This window comes from Cinclus cinclus, chromosome 5 (genome assembly GCF_963662255.1).
Source record: "Cinclus cinclus chromosome 5, bCinCin1.1, whole genome shotgun sequence".
Taxonomy (NCBI): Eukaryota; Metazoa; Chordata; class Aves; order Passeriformes; family Cinclidae; genus Cinclus; species Cinclus cinclus.
This window is the reverse complement of record NC_085050.1, coordinates 17,552,570-17,575,073: the sequence shown is the minus strand read 5'-3', so window position 1 is coordinate 17,575,073 and position 22,504 is coordinate 17,552,570. Positions and strand designations below refer to the sequence as shown.

The 22,504-nt window shown below is 41.5% G+C and overlaps 1 protein-coding gene across 3 annotated transcripts in view; it reads left to right on the top strand.

Annotated features, from left to right (window-relative positions):
- The window catches only part of PPARGC1A (PPARG coactivator 1 alpha), a 360,042-nt gene that overhangs the window by 294,674 nt on the left and 42,864 nt on the right, over positions 1-22,504 (top strand). Inside the window, exons 1-3 of one of the 3 annotated variants that reach the window (XM_062493424.1) lie at positions 1,962-2,055; positions 4,573-4,607; positions 6,157-6,336. In XM_062493424.1, the coding sequence (XP_062349408.1) occupies positions 1,962-2,055; positions 4,573-4,607; positions 6,157-6,336 (309 nt within the window). Of the gene's footprint in view, positions 1-1,023; positions 1,072-1,961; positions 2,056-4,572; positions 4,608-6,156; positions 6,337-22,504 lie in introns of those variants that run through there. The other 2 variants (XM_062493426.1, XM_062493425.1) reach the window with 2 other exon arrangements.

The window sequence follows — 22,504 nt, the reverse complement described above, 5'->3', positions numbered from 1 at the left end:
ATTTGTTTTCAGTGAACAAACGCTGGGCTCAGGTCAGGAGGGGACAGCAATGCGCCCTGAGGCAGCTTTGCAGAGGCGGGCGGGGGTCACGGCGGTCGTGGGCAGTTCCTTGAACAGCCGAGGTTTCTTGGGGAATGCACCCAGCCAGAGGAGTGGTTAAAGAGCAGCTCGAAGTACTGTAATCCATCTAGGAGCAGGATCAGGCTTCCCCATCGGAGCAGGTGAGAGAGATAACTGCAGGAACGTTTTTTATAGATGCTGAGCCCATTTCAGAGAAATGCTGGGGTGGGGGGTGGGGTTGCCGATATATTTACCGTGGAAAACCTAAACTTGAGTTGCAGTTGTCTCTGAGAAACCATAACCTAACCAAAATACTTGGGGAGATGCAAAATCCCCGAGTGGAAAAAAAAAAAAAAAAAAAACGTTGGGAGGAGGTGTAACTTTTGGCGAACTCCGGGACAGCCTCTCCAAAGAGAAGGGCGGTGGGGAAGCGGTGCGGGCACGGGGAAGGCGCTCGGGCTGCTCCGGGCACGCAGCCTGTGCCTCGGCTGGGAGCCACTTCACTTTTTCTTTATTATTAGCACAGCTCTGCCTATTGTGTGCTGGGGTGTGGGGGGGAAGACAAAGAAAGCAAGCTAAGAAATTAAAAGAGACGGGGAGGGCTAGGAGCCGTGCTACGGCAGGAGCAGCGTTCCGGGGGTGTGGCGTGGAAATGTGCTTCGAATCGCAGCGCGTTGCCGCGGCCGCCGAGGTCTGAGCGGGTTTTGCAAAGATTTACTTCACTTCAGGCTGGGTCTGCCCCTGGCTGACGTCACGGGCCGGAGCAGCGGCTCCAGAAGGCTGGATGAGTGACAGCCCAGCCTACTTTTTAATAGCTTTGTCATGTGACGGGGAACAGTAGTAAGACAGGTGCCTTCGGTTCACTCTCAGAGAGGGTCTCGTTGCCTGCATGAGTGTCTGCTGCCTGCCTGCCTGCCTCTGGACTGTAGTTTGCCAGCTTTCCTGCCGTCGCTCCGCAGCTGGATGGCGTGGGACATGTGCAACCAGGACTCTGTATGGAGCGATCTCGAGGTGAGCGGTGCGCGGCCGTGGGGTGCCGGCGGCTGGCGGGGGCCGCGGGCTCGGCAGGCACCGCCAGGACGGCCGAGGCAGCGCACTTTGCAAACAAGTCCGTATCTTATCTTAACTCCAGTAAGTTTGCTATTTTAAGGTTACTCTGCGATGCCTTGAGCAAATCAAAGCTGAGCTCCTGTCATCAGTATAGTATCTCCTGCAGTTGGAAACTATTTTCATGTGCCTCTGGCTCGCTTTCCCGTCATATGCAATATTTATGCTCTAAGATATTGATACGAATCGGTGTCTGAAGTGGCGTTTCCAGTGGCGTTTAGTGGCCTGGTTGGAAAAACGCCATGTTTATTTAGAATAAGACTAATATTTCTTATTAAAAAAAAAAAAAGCTAATTATACCTTATGGCTTCATATTTTAATTCCTTGTTTCACTGTGCTCTGTCGAAGGTTTTTTCCTTGTTTATCAGCTGCAGAATACAAGCACGCACGCAGGAATGAATACCCTGTTGTTTGGCTCTAGATGCTTTTAAAAGAGATTTCTGGAAGGAGACGTTTCCCTGCTACTTGTGGTATTGGAATACTGACGCTGTAGCTAATGCCCCGTAGAGCAGGGTTCGCAGTCAGTCTGAGTAGTCCAAGAAATGGTTAAATCCCACTGTACAGCAGAGACAACAGGATGAACCATGAGAATAGAGTTTATGCAGGACTGTGTGAACTGCTGGTGCCGCTGCTGCTGCTGCTGCTTGTGTAAAAATAGACGGCAATACATCAAATCCACAGCTTCTGCTGGCTACAATTCATAAAGGAAAAAATAAAAAAGGCAAGCGGCCCCGTGGTAATCTCTGGAGTATAATGTGAGGTTTGAGGATTTCTGCATGTTTGCATTCAGCAAAATGGAGCATTACCTGAAAGTTTGGGCAACTTGCGAAGCGAGGCAAACTTTCCTTGGACCCCATGGAGAGGAATCCCGAATACAGACCTGCTCAAAGGAACTAATCCTCTGGATTCGAGCTTGGAATAAGTGCTTAAAATGCTTCCCTTGGGCAATGGGGGAGGGAAAAACAGGTTACAGGCAGTGCTTTTTAAGTAAGATGTTCATGCTGTGGAGAGCTACCCATTTAAAGTGAACCGTTTCCGTGTTCTCCAGTGAATTTTTCCTATCTGGCAGAGCATATGTGTGGATTCTCAAGTAATTTTGTCATGTTTTAAATATTTGCAGCTTGCCATTGTATCTGCAGATTTCTGTTTGCATATTGTAATTGGTCTTATCTTGTTTTGATTTCTTGGTAAAGTGGAATAGATATGGATAATTCATATGTCCTGTAGCTATTATGAGTCAAGGCAGTAAGTGCATGACTTTCTGACTCCAAAGTCCTAATTGTTTCTGAGTAGCTGGAGTATCCTGTGGGTTGTTGTCTGGCTTGTAGCATGGGTCTCAGCTGCCATAGCTTCATTTTTTCCATCATGTATTTTTCTTAATGCTGCTAGGAACTGATTGAGGAACCAGCTTACATGGAAATACTGAAGATTTATTTTAATCACTAGAGTTCCTGCAGTAATTTCAAGCTAGTAACAGAATAGAGAATTTATGTCAATGACTTTTTTCATAGTGCAGAGAGAAAAAAAAAGAAGCAAAAAAAGAGTTTTATCTTGGTATTAATTGTGTGCTGGATGGATTAACTGTGGATAGGATTTTGCCAATGTGCTCCTGCATTGCACTTCCTGTAGCAACACTAGCGTCTGCATGCTGCTTTGGCTCAGGGGATCACCTTTACTGAGCTAAAATAACACAGGCAGCAAGTACTGGAGGCAGCTTTCATTTTTTGAATCATTAATATTTGCTGTCAGTATAGAATGTATTATATTCTCGCTCACATAATGACAGGACGGTGTGTTGTTTAATAAAGGCCTGCATCACTGTAGCTGATCAGCGTCCCCAGTGCTTCACAGCTTAATGAAGGTGAGGTACAGTAAGGTTGCAAAGATTGATAGAGAGAATCCACATGACACACATTTTGTCAAGTATCTCTTTCCTGAGTTCATCCCCTTGGCACTTTGAAAAACTTCTTAAAAATAAAACAAAGATTATCTTTTCATTAATATAATTGATATGGCACAAGTCCAGTATTTTTTCTTTATTTATTTTCTTTTTTTTTTTTTAATTTACCTTCAAAGGCACAAAAAAAGCCAAAAGGTTAATGGAGAATTATACTTAATTATAATGATTCATTACCATCACTGCAGTTAAGCTAATTTACTGTTTTCTCCTGAACTAAGAGAAAAAAGGTCTGTTGGAGTGAAATAACGCACAGTAATTAGCCTTTTGTGTTTAGTGACTGCTTTATTCTCGTCGATGTTACTGTAAAATTAGGGCTATAGTTATGGAATAACTATCATATCAAATAACAGTGGGAAGACAGTAAAATGTGTGCTAGCAATGCAGGTGCACCTGTTACAGATGTATAGGCAAACAGCAAATATCAGTGTGTCAGATGAGGACAGTTTTAGGACTTGGAGTGTTAAATCTGGCATCATCCAAAGGCCAAATATAAATTAATAACAGGAACACTAGCTGCTAATGTGTCTCAGATAAATGTGTTCTGTGTGCTCAGAAGCATAATGTCATATTCAGAAACATTGATTTTATTATCATGTCAACATTGGCAAGGCATATATATTTCATTTCAGATGTTACCTTTTTAAGTAACATTGCAGTCACTATAGGTAAATAAAAGCTGCAAAAAGCAGTATTTATTTTAATACCATTCTTTATATTGCTTCAAAAGCCTATTGTAGGAACTTAAAAATGCAGATTACAAAAAGTAAACATGTTTAAGTGGGTGGTTCACAGGGTGAAGCTATTTTTATAAATGAAAGCAGTAACAGATCAGCAGGATACTTTAGAAGTCTATGGCATCAGTTATAAGCTACTGACCTCCAGAACACAAACCTGAGAATGATGCTGAGAATCTACCTTTTCAGTCAAAAACTAGATTATCCTTTAATGAGATCAGAGATTTCGGCCAAGCATCAAAAAAGGTCATCTCTGTATTATAAGACTGATTCCAGAAGGTTGTGTCTCATACTAAAGAAGAGGAGAAGAGGAAACTCTCTAATTTTTTTTTAGTTGGTTGGTTTCTTTTGGATTTTTTTGTTTTCTTCCACTCAAAATAATGGTAAAAAATTCAGATTTTTAAAAGAGTTAAGATCACCGAAGTGGGATTTTGACTTCTTATAGTTCTATGGTCCCTTAAATAATAGGAAGATAAACAACTGCTATTTTGGAGCCTCATTTTGCAGCCTCTCAGCTTCCTTGCCCCTTGGCCTACTCTGTGATTATCCTGTAGTGTCCTGGTAGACATAGAAGTTGTCTGGTAAATTATAGCTCACACCAGCTGCACCGAGTCTTTGTGCCAACAGACAAAATCTTTGCTCACGGCTGCGCTGCTGCATCCAGCCCGTGCACTGCAGACACACCGAGATTCCAGGGACAAAAACCTCAATGAAATGCACCTTCAGCAGCCCTGGCTTGCACTGTTGTAAAAGGCGGTCCTTGCGAGAGTGACAGAGCCAGTATTGAGCAATTCACATCCATGGACGTTGTTAGTGCCCTACAGACATCTGCCTTCAGAAAGTGACACTTTCTCCATTGACTTCAGTCCAAAAAGAAGTTGGGAAATCATTCAAACCATCCGGCCAACTGACAGGAGTTGAGGAGGTCCTGCTGTTGGCCATCCTTAGCACACTGCTAGAAATACGGTAGATGCCCTTAGACTCAGTTGGCTTTAGATGGCTTTTAACCATTCAGCACCTGGTGCCTCTGCAGTTCCATGTGTGCTTTGCAATGTGCCCATATCAACGTAGGTGTTCGGAGGTGATTTACAGGATACGCGGTACAGTGCAGTAGGAATTCCTTAATTGAGCAGCATTGACATATGGGACTCAGCTATTTGCCAAACTGCTACTACGTGTTTTCTATAATTAGGAAATGGTTTTGGTGGATACTCTAACATTTTAATTGCTATGTTGAAGTGGATGCATGTTATTAATTTTTTCATCCCTAGTAGGTCAGTCAATACCCTATCTAGCTTCATACTGGCATATAAAAGGACACTTACTGCAGGTTTGTTTTTATTTATCCTTACTCCCTTCCTGAGTTGTGCAGACAAAAATGTTTTGCACTGCTGAAGAGGATTCCTGCAGACTAGACTTTGTTTACTGCCTCAACGAAAGTGTTTCACAGACCCTCTTTTAAGATTACTGAATCAGAGGCTTCCACAAGAGGAAAATCCATTTGGTTCTCTGTGTACAGCTTCTCTCTGGGGATATTTAGGAAACCAGCTAGGATAATAGATGTGTTCACACCAAGCAGGTGAAAGGCAGTGTGAACTATGCTCATCACTGAGAGGAGAATATAGGGATATTGCAAGCCATACTTTGGTTGCCAGGACTCTTATGTAAAACTGGGTGGGTGGCAGTGGTTTGTGCATCAGGAAAAAAGCATTGCAGCATTGCTAACCCATACTTTTTTATGTCCGTATGGTAGCCACCATCATGAGTGGCTGTAAGGATTACAGTAAGGCTCTGTAGAAGTGAAAGTGTGACTGTCTCCAGCCTGAGCTAGCCTGCAGGGCTGAAGGCTGCAACAGGCTGTGCCTCTTTAGCCTGAATGTATCAGGAAATGCATGACAGACCTTGCCCAGAGGTATTCATCTGTAACTTCTACCTGCACTGGTCCACTCTGAAAAGAGAATAATGCCATGCTTGGCCTGTGCTGTTGGATTTAGAGCTTTGAATATCATCATTATCAAATGGTATAGGGAGAAGGAAGGCCATCATCCCCGGGCAGAGATGTGATCGAAAAGGCACCTTATGCCCTGCTGTTTTCTTTGCCCCTTTACATGCCTATATACAGCTAACAGTGACTAAATACTATAAGTTTCTTTTTTCACAAAACAAAGTCAGTCCTAGTGACCCTATGCCTTAGCTTAATTGAGGCTTAATTCTTACCACATGATATTAGTTAATAGATTCCTGGTAATTAATGAAATTAATAACACACTATTTCTGTGTTACTGTATCCTGCAGTGTGCTGCTCTGGTTGGTGAAGACCAGCCTCTTTGCCCAGATCTCCCAGAACTTGACCTCTCTGAACTAGATGTGAACGACCTGGATGCAGACAGCTTTCTGGGGGGACTCAAGTGGTACAGCGACCAGTCAGAGATCATCTCCAATCAGTACAGCAATGAACCTGCCAATATATTCGAGGTAAGGCAGGATGATGCAAGTGCATGTTGCAAAGTCCGTTGCTTTTTTTTTTCTGATTTTTTTTTTTTTATTAGCCTGGTGGACAACAGTTTACTATTTTTCCACCATTAAGGGATCAGAAAACTGCTGGTGTGTTACGGGTTCTGACTGGTTCCTTTAATCCTCATGATCAAAACCGGATTGCAATCTGAGGGGTGGGGGGTGGGGAAAGCCTTAAAAGGATTTAAATGGAACTTCTGATTTTTGAGACGAAACAGCTAAAAAGTGCCTAGAGCACACCGCCCTGTGGCGTCACGATGAGGAGTTGCACTGTTGTCAGCTACAGACCAAAACAGAAGTTGCAACCTGTTTGTTGTCTTCCACTTGAATTCCTCAGCAAGGAGCAGAGGGATGCACAGCAGCTAGCTGATGAGTAGCTGGAACATTGCTAGTAAAGATTTGTACCATTCAGAGATTTAGTGTGCAGGTTACTCGCACACAAATTGCGATGCCTACAATTTGTTTATGTATGAGGGAGAGGAAGGGTGAATGTGGCAGAGAAGGCAGTGAGGGCTGTCAGTAGCTCAGGGACCAGCTCAGCATTCTGATGTTTTGTAGATCTCATGGTGGAGAGCGATCTAAAAGTAAAATTCAAAGGGTGATAGGAGGAATTTAATTGTTTTCTTTCCAACTGTGGGTTGGGGGTTAGGGTGTATGTCAGGATCAGTGTGTACAAGAGGAGTGTTAGTTTTTTTGTCTCAGGTCTTCTTTCTTTTGTTGTGCAAAGCCTTCATAATTCATGACCTTGTGGTTTTGGGCAGCCATGCCCCTCCTAAACTCTCACCTCCTTCCCTCCTTGTTGATAGGAGAGGCCATAGATCATTCAGTGACTGGGAAATTGGACAATAAATTGATTAGCTGGCAGGAAGACCTTGTACAAAAGCAAGCCATGGGTGCTAATTCTCACACACCAGGTATCACAGCTCCAGGAAGTACAGCTAGCCCGCTGATTCTGGAAAGCCCCAGATTATCATGGTAGAATTTTAAAGGCTGGAAAAAATTAACTGAAATGGTATAGTAAAATGCTTCCCTAGGATATATAAATAAAATATGAATAAAATCCCCCTTCTTTTCTACACAGCTCTAAACCCACATTGATGCAGATGAATTGCTCTGGATTTAAACCAGTGCAATTGATAGCAGAAACTGGTCTTCTCTGTTTCGTTTCTGTAGTTTACATCCAAGTAACTTGGAGTTAATTTTATTTGAATCAAAGTAGCCCTGCAAAGCCCTGTGCTTAGATCCTCTTTTTTTCTTTAGTTGTATAATGTTCCACGCTTTGTTTTACAAAGTTTCCAAATCCCGTCTGATTCTTGAATTGCACTTGTACTGCCTCAGGCAGGGTAGGGCATGTTGGTGGTGGAGGGGGGCAGGGTCCACATTTGCAGAAACTCTGGTGGAGACTTGTTTTTCTTTTTTTATAACTGAGGGGACACATTTTTTCCACATTCATCAAAAGCCAAATGCAGAAGCATTTTCCTTTAGGAAAAATCAGTTGAGGATGCAGACTTTCAAAGTGTAAGTTCCAGATAAGTAATACAATTATGTATTTACCAAATCTGAGCGTACAGATTATTCCAGTAAAACCAGTGGAACTTGACCACCTGATTGCTTGTCCTGTGTATTACTGCCTGTCTGCTCCAATGGCCACAGCTGCTGAGTATAAAGCTGTCTCAGATAGGTAGTGACCACTCTCCTACGCACGTCGTATAGGAAACAATTCCTGTTCTGAAAATCGAAGCGTATTGCAAACAGCAGGACAACCAGATAGGCTGGTAGTTAATGTCACTGGGAGATGGTGACAGGAGCAACATCTCATGGACATGTTTGGGTCTGTCTGAGGATGAGCTGCCCTGGTGTGAAGAAACAGGGGGATATGTGTGGAGAAACAGGGGCAGTGCAGCTAGGGGAATGAATCTACACAGCAAGTAATTGGTCAGAAATAATAGTTTGGAAATTAAATACGCTGCTTCTTTCCTTTAACACACAAATTCTGTTGTTTTCTTTCCTCACACTCATTGACTTCAGCTGCAGGCTGCAGTGCTGTCTCATCACAGTTTGGCCCATACTTACCTGTAGGGACAAATTGTGCCCTAATGGTATTTTACAATACTGCAGTGTAAAATTAGACTATTTTCAGCTTCTTAGAGTGTTGCATTTACATTTCTTGGTTGCTTGGTCTAGGGAGAAGGGAATGAAACAGTTACTTTCTCCTCCCCTACATTAACCCTGTCCCCATTCTCCACTGTGCAGCTGGGGATACTTTGCACTATTTCCTGCCTCTGCTGCTCAGTAATGTGACGACTGGGGGTGCTCAAGATCAGAAGAAGTCTTCTTCCTCCAGAGACTATCTCACATACTCTGTGAGGAACTATTTGTTTTAACTGAGAGAATGAAAGTTTTGTGCAGTTTCTTATCTGGTAATCACTAGATTTTTCCTTATGGATCCTCAATGGCTTTTTTAAAAAGAAAAAAACATCTTTTTATATTTTTAAACTTTTTATTTAATCTCTTTTCATTTTGGGAGTAGCATGTTTTATTTAACTTGAGCTTCCAGACGAGGCATTGTCATGCAAAAATAGAAATACAGCCTATTTGGGGTGGAAGGGAAGGAACCAGAATGACTAGCAAATGATAGGAAGTACACAAGCATCATTACTTGCACAAGCTGTACAGTGTTAATTGCCCAATCTAGCTTGAATGAAACACACTCTCCTTTGAGGTATTAATGCAGTACATGTGGCATTGTCTATGTGAGGGACAGTGTCCAAAAGCCCTTTACAAAATTTCTGAGTGTCTGTGGTGCGCTTTTTCTTTTTCTTTTTCTTTTTTTTTAAGAAAGGTTTGTATTTCAGAAAATCATTTTTCAGTCTTTCTGCACATCATGTTCCTGAAAGCTTGCTTGAGCTGAGCACCCACAAGCTTAGGCACTCCCTGTGGCACTGGTAGTCTCACAGACTAGAAATGATTAATAGTTATGGTAGCAACCAAGAGCCAAGTGAGATAAAGGTCCAATTAGTGTAGATAGTATGTAAGTGTTAAGTATAAATCCCTGCTCTCATCCTCTTAGGTGTGATGAGATACTGGCCTTCACTCTAGAATTAAAACACACCAGTGTTTTGCAGACACACCTAATTCATCCCTACATCGTTCTGCTCACTTGCCAATGTTCTGAATCAAGGCTGTACTGCCCCAGCACAGAGGCTCTTCTTACTGGTGTTTGTACTTATGTACATTATGAATTAGGTGATTTCTATCTATTCACAGCTCCATCACTTCTGTTTTTCACCTGATTTTCTTTGCCTGGTGTTTGAAAAGATAAAATGAAGGAGTTCTTACCCGCAGGGCACTGTCTATTGACACAAGTTCATGCAAGTAAATAGTTAACAAGTCACCCAAGACCAGTTATTTAGATGGTTTGCTGCACCATTCACTTTTATGATTTGTTTTTGTGGAGAACTAGACTTTAAAAAATTGTATTTGCAAAAAATTTAATTAGGCTACTTTCAGAAAATCTAAATGGTTGAATTTTCATTCTCAAAGCCAGTGCTATGTGAAATTGTGAACAAACATACAACTTGATGAGTGAGAAGGCTTTTTGTTAATGAAAACTGTTGTCCCTTGAGGCTTCTTGAAATATACTACCATGTCAAGTAAGATTATTGATATTTAAAATTACTTATGGTCCATGCCTAGCATTATGGAGAGGGGAGATATCCACAGTGGGTGTTTCTGTTTGTTAGCATCAGTTGATGGTAAGAGAAAATTCAGCCTGTAGATAGGCAATAACCTGTTGAACTATAATGAACCTATGTAAAGTTATAAGTCTTGTACTTGGCAAAACACTTTTTTTAGTCTTTAAATAGACTTCAGAAAACCCACATTGCTTACCCTTCTGCAGATTTAATCTATTTACATAACTCTGTATTCCAAAGAGATGCTCACAATATTTGATGACTTTGTTTTTAATTGTTTTATATAGGTGTATCCCTGGTTACTTCTCAAGGCCATTCTGTGCCACATATTTGGAAAGCCTATAAAGATAACTATGTTTTATTGTAGACTGCCAAAAAAGGCTGTGTTACAAGCAATGAGAATGTGAGGAGAGAAAGAAATACACAATGAAATGCAGGCTGTCTTTTCCCTGGCAGCAGGGGAATGCATGGAGATAAATGATTTCTTATTTATTTGGAAGGGGTTGTATCAGGGAGATGATGAGTTTTGAGGGTAGCCTTAAACATCACCAGGGTAATTTGCATTGGTTCAGATTATAAAATCCCTCATGTTCTGTGGTGCTGCCAGTCTCTTTCACCATTGCAGGTTATTCATTCAAGGTTTGCAGCCAGATTGATTAATGAATTACCAGATCTTGCGTAAAATGACTTGGCCTGACTTTTAAACAACCACCAATGTTTTTTTTTTGCCAGTCTTGTGACTGGTGTTAATGGGTTCCAGAGAATTGAGCCTATACAGACTTTCTGTAGTGGCCTTCCCTAGCATTTTTTCCACTTTTAAATTTTCTCCAAAAACTAGTAGCCCAGGGCAGGCAGTTCAAGGAGATACAATCTCAGGGGAAAAAAAAGACATAGTAGTCAAATCCTTGATGGCTGATGCCCTTCAGTGCCAAATCAGCATGATTTATCATAGCCATCTATTCAGCACAGCAGAGGCTGGAGGTGAGCTGCATGGCGTACCTCACACAATATGCATAACTAGAGCTCTGAACTTTGAAGGAAAGCCTCAGAGCTATTTGCAAAGTGCTGGTGCTTAGTGAATACTAAATTACATTTAGGAAATAGTCTACTGCTACCAGTTATACTTCATTTTTATTCTTGACACAGACACCTAAATCAGAGAACAGTAACATTTCAGAGATTATGGTAGCAGTTTGGGTATGTTCCAACACTATAATAGGATCAGAATTTTAAGGCCTTTTTTATTATTACCAATAGTCACTTAGTTTCTACTGCAGCGTACTTTGTAGGGAATTACAGCTTTTACTAAAAAGATTAAAATGCTATTATGCAAATGATTGCAGTATGTTATTATGTTTACAAATTAACATCCATGGCTCAACACACAAATTAACTAACTATTCCATCTATATTATTAAGGATTTAATAAAGTAACTGTTGATAAAAATGAGGAGCTTGGAACAGTTAATAGGAGTTGATTGTGATTTAACATAGAACTTAAACATTGTGTTTAATGTTCTAGATGGCATAATGGCAGAATAAAGCTTATCAAAGTGCTTGAAAGGACTGTGATTGTGTGCACCACATAGCAGCCTGTCTGAGGCCCTGGAGGGCATGAAGAGAATAGCTCTGGGCAGTAGTATAGAGCATACTGGTGAATCTGGAGGCAACACAGGACCAAGTCATAAAAACATGCACTTTCCTGCTCTAATAAGTAGGCTTTTTTGAAATTCAGGTTCATGCAGATTGAACGATTTACATTATAAGCACATGTGTTTGGGAATTTGGGAACTTGTGTCCCTCTGAAACGCATCCTGTAATGAACTGCTTCTCTAGAAAACTGGGTTTCATTGCAGAGAGTATCACTGCATGGTAAAAAAGGGGAACTCAGACTGAGTGCAGTCTGAGATGACTTTACAAACATTCCTGTAAGTTGTTATTCCTAACAGTTCATAAGAGATCATAAAAGCAAACAGATACGAGCAACTGAGGTCCTAGAGAAATGAATGTACAATATGTGGTTATGGGATAGATTTAGTAGTGAAACAGACAACGTCATAGGTTTAATACAACCATAAACATAAAAGGCAAAAGATGCAGATTTGGGGTAGGAAACTTTATAAGAGTGATAAAAGGTAACAATGTATCATAAAGGCTACTTGTGAAACTAGGAGAAGACCCTCATTTCCAGGGAAAGAAAATAGCAGACAAAAGTGCCGGACTTTTTCTATTCCTAATGGAGCAATATCACATTTCTTGTGTGTTTGAATGCATTACCTTTACCAGTGTCTGTGTCCTGACTCAGGGCTCTACAGCTCCTAAGTAGGAGACCAGCACAATAGCATCCTGTCTATGTGGGATGATGTATGTAAACGATAATCTATGATTAGCTATGCTGACATTTAAAAAGGCTCAAGCAGTAAGTGGAATTTATTTTACTCGAACCAGCTGCTATGTAATTGGATAGAGTTTATGCAAATGCTCTGTCTCTAGTGTTACCAAGGTGTGCTGCTGCTCCTTTTTTCTTTCCTGCTTGGACATAGTACAGTGCTTTAATGCAAGAATCACCTGGCATGTTGGTTGAAACCTTCAGGCAGGAAAGAAGTCCCAAATGAGCAAAAAAACAATTTTTAGAGAGTTTGTTGTTTGTGGCCACCAAGACCGTTCCCCAGGCACACGATCAAGAAAATGAGACCGATGCACTTCACGGTTCCATTAAGGAGACATTTCACCTAGAGCAGCCATGGCTTGAGATGCTTGCTGTGCTGCTGCTCTGCAGAACACCTGTCCTTTTCCTAAGAGGGAAGACTAGAACTCACCAGGACAGTAGTTAGCTAATCAGGTCATTAGATGGATGTCTTGGCCTGTGTTAAAACCAGCCCTTGAGGACACTGTGTTACACTGTGTTCCCACTGGCTACGTAGCTAAATACGAGCTGTTGTCAGCTGCCATACAAACAAAAATTTTATAGCCTCCTTTCACAGAGGTCATCTTAAATCCACTTTGGTCACAGTCACACTTCACATCTGTTTTAGTGAGATGCAGCTTCTTAAGGTGGAGTTTGGACTTCATAAGCACATAAACAACCAAGCTATAAATTGCTACTGCTGGAGTTATTTTGAATAAGTGTATACTGTTTCATATTTATAATGGTGAGGCTTCATAATATTCACAGTGAATATATAACACAGATCAGTTCAACAAGCATGAAATTGTATGTTGTCAACTTGTCACATAAATAGAGCCATATTCTAGCTTACGATAATGTTGAACTAAATATTTTCTCCCTGGAACTGCAGAGAGGGTTACGAAAATGTGGGACAGTAGCTCTGTCTTTTGTTAGAAAAACAATCCCAGACTCATTGCTAGTGGGAAGTAAATATTTCTGATAAGATTCTTCTGGGTTTTTTTAATTCTCCATTGGCTTACCAACAGCAACAGAGAGTTTGCCTTTCTCAGAAAAATGCTAATGGGTTAAATTAAATTTATTTCTGTTAATGGTTTTGTTTCTAGTGTAACCTCTTTTTTTTTTTTTTCATTGTTGCTAATTTTGCTCAATGCATCATTGCTAATTGCTACTGAATGGTCCATCTTAATCCAGGCATACTCTTTCCCTGCTGCCCCATCCCACTTAACATTAACTCTGTCCCATGCCATTACAGAAGGATAAAATTATCACAAGTCTTCATTTAGGATTTCCTTTTCCTTACTGCCACTAAACTATTGTGCATGTGTAGGTCAGGAGGAGGAAATTGCACGGAGCATATTTGTGGCAGGGAGAAAGTTTTGGTATTGAATCATGATAAACTGCTTTTTCCCCGTGAAGAGAGAAAAAATACTAATAAGAGTTTTTATGTGTCTGTGAAAACTTACCTACTTGTCGTTTTTGTTGTACTACTGGGTAATCCTCAGACGCACTGGAAATTTGCAGCCTTTCTGGAGGAGTGCCCCCTGCCAACTTTATAAGCCTCTTTTTCTCCAGTGTCTAATTTTTATTTTGGTAGCTTTGTGCAGGTGCATACAGGATGCTGATGCCTTTGCAAGTGATGGGCTGCAGCCCTGGCAGGCATGGAGTTCTGACTGTGTGTGCAGGCATACTCAGCCATGGAGGCTGGGTTCAGGTCTCGGTGGAAATCATCCCCTTTGCAACGCATAGCTGGTTGCTTTGGCTGAATTATCTGTTCTGACACAACAGAGCAACAGTCTTGCTTCATAATGATTGAGAAATTAATTAGCACTTTGTGGCAGTGATGAGTCTGAAGGGCCATGATTGGAGTTTGCTTTTTACCACATGCAGTAATCACTGGGTTTTGTTTATGAAAGCACAAACCCAAAACCTATTGAGATTTTGGTGTTGTCATGAAGCGTGAGCTGTGTGATGCACTAGAATAATACTTCCATTTCCTCACACACATCTGTGCTTTTGTGCTTTACTGTGAGTAACACAATGGGGTGCTGGTCCATAATGGGTACTTCTAATCACTAAGACGGTAATCAGAAGAGCAGAGTATTTTCTGTGAGGAGCCATGGTGGCAGCCTCAGGCAAGTGTTGTTGCCTTGTTGATTTATAACAGGTTTGAGTTGCCTGAGCTGCTCACAACTGTCCAGTTTATCACATAAAGTTTAGGAGGATCATCCCTTCCAAGCATAAGGGGCTGGAGGTGTCAAATGGGCAGGGAGAACTTCTGGCTGCTGCCATAGCTGCTCCTTGAAGGCTCAGTGATATTAAATCTTTATCAGGATTTGGAGGGGTCACCATCAAACAGTGTGTGGGACTGCAGATCACTCCTGCAGGAGATACACTTGAATTTAAAAAGAGAAATTGGATAGAAAAGTTTCTTACCTCTTGTCAAGGAGGTGGTGATAATGGTTATCTGGAGGATTGGTTTGGTCAGAGGAACTTCTTCATCAGCTCCCAAAAGAAACAATGGGAGTTTTCTTCTGGAATGGTAGTTTCTCCTGGAGGACAAAAAATTCTTTCTGGAAGAACTCCAAAACCTTCCAAAAAAATCCAGTTTTTCTTCTCCCATGTTGCTGTATAAGCAGTGACATAATGACTCAGGAAGTGCATCAGAGACCTTAAGTAATAAATATTATGGGAGTGAGGCATCTCACTGGAAGTTTTACTTTGGTGAGAATGCTGAAAGCTTGCATATTTCCACAGAGCAGTCAGTGACCAGAAGTGAAAAGCAGGTACTATGAGAGTTTTAGAACACTTCTATTATTAGGGTTTGATTTTGTTGTTGTTGTTGGTTTTTTGTTTTTTTTTACTTTGCTTGTAAATATGTACCACTTGGCTAGGTAGATCTAGCAGTAATGTTCTCCACTCCACCAGGTCCTATGTGTTGAGACTGAGTGGACAGGATCTTTGGTCTGTTGGTATCCACTTTAAGAGGTCTTCTGGGTGAGGTGTAGGCAGCCAGGTAGTGCAGGTGACAGTGTGGGTGGTAAAGGATGAAGAATGAACTTGGAGCAGGCGAGGGCTTTGTAGAATCATAGATTGATAGAAGTGGGAAGGGATCTCAAGAGACCATTTGTCCCAACCCAGACTGTTCAGGAAGGACTACATGGAACGAGAAGTTGAGGAGATACTTGTGTTCCTCTGCTGCTGCTGCTTCTTCCCTCCTTGAAATTACTTTATTAGTACTGGTAAGGAATTTCTGATCCACTTTTGAAAATCATAGCCCGTAGTCCTAAGCAGCTATGGAATTTATTTGAGACATGCCTGTATTTAGCTAGAATCTTATTACTGCCAAATCCTAGTTTTCAGAGGAAGATGGGTGGCATTCAGGGGTTTGCAGTCTGGCCTTGGTATTCATGACAAATTTTCATGCAAGGAAACCTGCTTCATGGGCTAATCATAGCTTCCACAGGTACCAGGCTCGTCTATAATAGACCAGGCTTGTCTATTTTCATGGGCTTATTGTTGGACTAGTGAAACTGTAAAGTTGTCCTGTTGAAATGGATGCATATGCAATTATTTTCATAAACAAAACATAAGTGCATGCTACCTGACCTCTGGTTGGATGTGCTCTGTTAGGTATTTGACCCTCCAGGCATACACAAAGGAGCAATAGGCTTTTATTTTTTACTTGTCTGTGTATGCATTTTTGAAATTCTTTTTCTGGGTTTTTGTTCGCTGTACTATTTTTTCTCTCACCAGGACTGGTGTGGATTTTCTTGGCTGTATTGACTGTCCTTAAAAGCCCAACAATCACTCTTCACATAAGTATGAAGACATCAGGCAAAACATTGGCAAGTGTCGCGTCAATTGCATCTGGAAAAAAGAAATAAACTTGTGGATTTTTTTCCTTAACACTGCAGAAACATTCATCCTTTTCCAGTGAAAGGGTGTCAAAGTGCTTCTGCTTGTGTGTGGTGGGAGTGTTGCCACATCTTGTCATTTTCTTTGCTGTTGATCCCACTTTCCTATAGGAAGGGTCAGGTCAAATGCTTCTCTGAAGACCAAGTCTCCCATTTGCAGCAGGAAATCTCTCGGGTGGAGAGGATAATGTTACAAAACAGAGCCTAACATTACAGAGCAGCTCTGCTGCCTCTGGCGCAGTCTGGAGCATCACAGACCAATAACTCCTCTCATGTCACTCTTGCGGCACCTTATTATCTATGTTGTTCTGTAAATCCGATCTGAGACTGTCATTACCAGTTTCAGGTAGGTGCACACCATCTGGGTGAAATAACCATGTACCAGTGATGGGCTGGAGGGGGCTCTTGTTAGTTAATCATCCCTACCTTCCCTTTGATGAGTTAATTTGTCTGTTGAGCCATGGAGGAGCCCCCAAGAGCTCCCAGGAGCCCCTTGTTAAAATTCTGCCAACAAATAGGAAGATAGGGATGATTTCACTCTTTTTGCTGGTGCCTTTGCTATCTATGATATTGCTAAATCATCCATAATGCATAACTTTCTATGCAATCTTTTTGTTACACTTCTGGAGGCATATTACTTCTTTGTGCATTTACTTTTTAAACATTGTCACTGGATACCTAGCCCTCCTGAAAATCTCATCCCATGAATTAAGGTTAATTTCAGTACTTCCATGTGGCCTTTTAGTAGTTGGCAAGTGAAGTTCCTTGGCTGTGATGCTGGGCCATTCTCTTTTTTTTTTCCTCTTCAGTTATTAAACACTGTCTTTATTTACTTGTTTTGTGATAATGCCTAAAAATCCTGTTGTAGGGGGAGATTCTGTATGTACTAGTTACCAGCCCATCCCAGTTTTATGGTGTGTACTTTGAAGTCCTTCAGTGGCCTGTGAGCACTGCTCTTTAACCAGACTCCTTTTCCTCCCAGGCAGCTGGAGGCAGTTACAACCTGCTGAGCTTGCCCAGTCCAGGAAACAGCACAGGTCAGAGCTGCAGTTGTGTCAGTGTGATGTGGGACTACCAAACCCAAGAAAAAGCTGCCTTAAGTAGTGTATCCCAACACAGAGACTTACTTCTCTCCAAATCTGAGATGAAGAAGAAAATTAAATTTAAAAATTTTTAAAAATTCAACTGGACAAAAAACCCAGAGGATACAAGGAAGCTAAGAAATGCTATCATTGACAAGATACTCTGGTCCCTTTGTAAGTGGTCAGAGAAGGTGTGTTAGCTCTGATACAGTGCTCTTCAGCCAGATCAGGGTGAGCTCTTGCAAGGCCATACATATGCCTCTGCATAGTGCTGATGGCTGCTGTGGGGGGATTTATTAGCTTTCACTCAATATTGATGTTCCTCCTAGGCTCTCTTCTGAGGGAAAGCAAACTGCTCTCTTCTGAGAGAAAGCAAACCACTCTCTGAGGAGCACAGTAACACAGAGAAAGTGATGAAGGGATACTGGAGTAGATCTGGAAGAGTGAATTGGGATGCTGCTGGGCTATGAGCTCTGAGTTAACATGACTGTAATGTACCAAAGAGGTTCCAGCAGTTAGCATCTCTGTATTGTGTTTTCAGAACTGTGCTGGTAAGGAATATTCTGCTGTGCCCTGTACAGACACTAATGATTTCCAGGAATCTGCACTCCACTGCAACTGGAATCGCATCAGGATCTCCACACTGGTCATTTCAAGTCCAGTATGGTCAGAGCTAATAGACCACAAGGAGCTAGTTATCTGCTGAACCATCAGCATCACTTTACAGAACTGCTTCTGGCATGTACAGCTCTGTGGACATTGTCCAGATGTTCTTGAGCTGCCTCTCTGTGGACTCTGTCTGGACCCAAGGGGACTTGTTATGGGCAGCCCCATGATGTGCAGAGGTTTTTCCTCTTTCAGGGTCTCTCACAAGATTAGACTTGTGAAACTTCAATTTTTAAACCCAAAGCTAAAAGAAAGAGACATGCTCCTAAACTTAAACCGGTAATAGTTCCTATTTCCTAAACCATGTCTTTGAAAATGATGGATGCGTGTTCTTAAAGATATGCATGTCAGAAACTTCCTAATAAATTGCTTTTGTGAGTATTGGTCTTTCCAGCTTGAAACATCCAGGAATGCGGCCTTCTCAGGGCTTCCACTCCAAGTTGCACTATGCACATAGCAGGAACTTCAAACTGGACCCTTCCACTTGATCTCCCATTATTCTCTCCTGCATCACTCCAGCTATCCTCCATCACTAGAATGCTACCTATTTGCCGCAGTTTCTATCAGCTTGGATTTTTCCTCAAACCAAATTCACAGAGATGACAAAAATCCACTCATGTGTCTTGTCCTTCCCTACAGCTGGTTCTGGGAGTGCAGTGACAGATACCAGTTTTATTGTGTGCCAATGTTACTGCAGTGTTTACAGCAGATTTAAGAGTTTACATTAGGCCACAGTGTTACCTTCCAGTTTCCCTAATTCTATCTGCTGGCAATCCCAGCTATGTGGTTGGGGTAGCTGCCCCTGTCCTAAAGGAATTTGTGTCAATTTCTGCAGGGACAAATCCTCCCTGTGCTAAACCGCTTTGCTGTATTTGCTCAAACTCAAATTTTGACAAAGGCGTTCTGTCCACATCCACCAGAAGAGATTGTGTTTTTTCAGATGCACTTGGAGGTAGATGTGTTGGAAGCTGCCTGTATGTGGCTGATAACTAAGATGAAGCATCTATGTAGCACAATCCATGCCCTTTTCTAATTTGTCTTTGAATGACAAATGTGTCTTCACTGAGTCAGCAAAAGAAGAGATCCTACAGTAGAATTCACTGCCCTTCTATCCCTTTCAACAGAGTAGCTAGGTTTTCCCAGTTCCTTCCCAAAATCAGTCTTTAAAAGAACTCTTACAAAGGCATTCTTCAAATGTATTGTGCAGAACTCCGTTATATTCTCTGGTCACTTCTGATCCAGTCTTATAATGTGCTGTTATTTCTTTAGAATCCCCCTCAGTGGGGGAATACAATGTTTGTGTATTCCAAATAGAAAAGTAAATAAATAAAACAATTAAAATCTTTGTGAAAAACAAAGTTATAGGGACTTGGAGATAGTCCACAGTTGTCTTCATCACTGTTGTCCCTAGAGTCAACTCTTAAGAGTTGAGTGTGAATGACCTCAAAAAAGAAAAACAGATTTCATTACAAACTTCTGCATTTCACACGAATAGTACTGTAGCATAATAACATGCTTTTTTTCAATAGCAAAGGAGTAAAAATGCTCGTAGACTTGGAATGTAAACCTAGAAAATAGTTAAATGCTTAAATCCATCTGAATTGTTTCTGTGCAAAGAAAATACTATTCCTGGTGCCCAATTTGTACACTCCAAAATTCCTTGAGATGTCTTCTTCCTGCTGCTTGATTGCTATGGGTATGTACAGGCATACTTTCTGGTTTTTAAAGCTACTTAACTAATGAAGGATCAGGGGCACTTTACCTAGTGTTCTCCTTCTCTGAAATTCGGTAATTGTTTTGCATCAGGGGTAATTGTACCTAGAGATACTAGACAAACCCACTGATTCAGATTTGGTAACTCTTGACTATCTTCCCATATTGCATTCCATAATTTGGCTAGATTATACCTTATCTCTAACCTTCTTGCTTCAATAAACACACAATATCTAACTTGTCTTCTTCCACCTTATACACAAGGAAAATCATCAGCACTTAATCTGTTGTTGGTGTTAATGGCACAATTCCTCATCCTAATTCCAATTCACTGTGCTTGATATCCCACAAATGCCTTTGAGAAAGGCATTTTATTCTTGATACTGTGCCAAAGACACTTTCTTCCTTCATCGCTGCTGTTTGACTTTCTGTGGACTTCATAATGACCTTTTGCAGGCTGTGGTAGATGACACAGTTCACAGTCTTACATAGGAAAGTCTGCAATCGAGTGCCACATTCGGGGCTGTCACTTCGGCTCTGAAGGTCCCTGGCAGCAGATCCCTGATCTTGAGCTACTACTGTAGCAAGAAAGTGTAGTCTCTTCACTAGCACAGAAAAGAATGTACAGTAAAAAACAAGGCAGTTACACAACAGTTTTTTGTTTTTTTTTCTTTTTCTGTCCAGCAGGTGGTCACACATTGCAGATACTCCATGCTCTGCCCTCCCATAGGCACTGCTCCTTGGGACCCTTATTCAGTACAGCTGCCATAATGGCAGCCTGATGGGGATCAAAAGGGGTTGCTTTTGTGATTATTTTTGATTCCAAGGGCTATCCAAAGTCTAAAGTAAAATGTTTTCCTGCTTAGCTTTATGCTCTGCCACACCCTCAGTTCACTTTCTTCTTCATATCTTTCCTTGGGACAAACAAGTCTGTGTGATTATCTGTTCAGGTAAAAACTCACCTTATAGGCATTGGGTGTTTTCTGGTTTTTATATTCCCCAAAGTAAGTTATGCAAAGAGAAGGCCCCACTCAAGCTATATGTTTTGTGGGCCCTTTGTTTTTCCAAGACACTTACTGGGTTGCTCTTCCTCTGGCATTCTGGGGGATTGGCCCAGCTTTTCATGTTAAAATGTATGGTCTCCATGCTCACTTTTGAACTCAGTCATGACTGTGTTCCTTTCCAGTGGTCCAAACTTGTCTCTTACTGATGGTCTCCCTAATATTCACTGTGTCATAGAGGTACCTTTGTCTTTTTGAAAACAGATTTATGTCTTACACATCAGTCTTTTTCTGTGTGTCTGTTTACTACTGTCTCAGTGTCAACTTTCTCTGGAAAATTCCATTCTGGAATGCTAGTATTAAGTGAGCAAATATTATGGTGACATTTTCTGTACAAAAAAAAAAGGCAAAATCACCAAGTTCCATGAATGCACAAAATGAGCTTCTTCTTAGCTGTGGTCAGTGACTCCAGCAATCTCGACAGCCGTTTTTTCAGTCCTGTGATAACTAGAAGTTCAGCTGAAAGTACTTAGGGATTGGGAATGTGTGCACTGTTGGTGTTGGTGAAATGCTCCCTGCTTGGAAGGGGGTAGTGGTGTTGCTTGTTGGAGCCCTGCCCTCCCACCATGACTGCAGCCTACGGGCACTCTGGCCTGGAGAAGTTGGCTAATCTGTGAGCATCAAATCCTCTTCTATAAAGTGAGGATTATAATCCTCCTTTCTTGATCTTGTCTGTTTGAACTGTGAGTACTTTCTGTAGATACTTTCCCTTGAGATGTGACTGGAGATCATTCAGTGCAATAGGGGCGTTTCCTTGGCAGTACTAGAATGCTACTTAAAAATTCAAATTGCAGGAGATGGATAGTAATGTTAATCATCATAATGAAGATGGAGCATGATTTTTGCTGCGTTACAGCGGAAGGAGAGGCTGACAGATAGGTATCTAAAATCACTGAGTGTATACTTTCAAAGACAGGACTTCCTCAGCAGCCAGGTGACAACAGACATTTTGTTTATTTGACAGAGAGGCTGTGAACTTAAGTCCTGACTCAAAAAGAAAACTTGCTTCCCAAATGAAGACGTATAGAGGGTTTTAATGGCAGTTGCAAGACATGTGGCTGTGTTATGCCACTGTGTGTGAGCTTATAAAGACACATGGTGTGTATCTGGTGAGGGAATCCACGAATTCCACCACTATTTAAGAGAAAAAACATTCCTGAAAAGAAACTCAAAGGAAAATTGTGTCTGAGAGGACAGGCTCTACCAGCTCCAAGGCAGTCAGATGTGATGGCTGCCCACTAAAGGAAGACACAGGTTCAGCTGTGTAGATAGCCTTTAGCCTGACCTTGCCCAGCCTTTCTATCTAGAAGTTGGCCTCACTCTAGGTGAGATTTTCAAACTATGTTAAAAATTACTTATACTAAAGAGTTGCAGGTGAGAAAGGGGTACTGGAAAACATACTAAAATGTGCGTCTGAATCAGTTTCCATTCAGTGCTCTTGTTTTGGCAATCATCTGGATGCCAGGACTGGCGTAGTACTGGGGGCATCGTGTGGAAGGCAGTGTGCAGAGGCCCTTGCTGTTTGAATCCTGTGATGTTCTGATCTGAGCTTGTACAGTGAGTACCCACAATGGTGTTATCTGCAGAA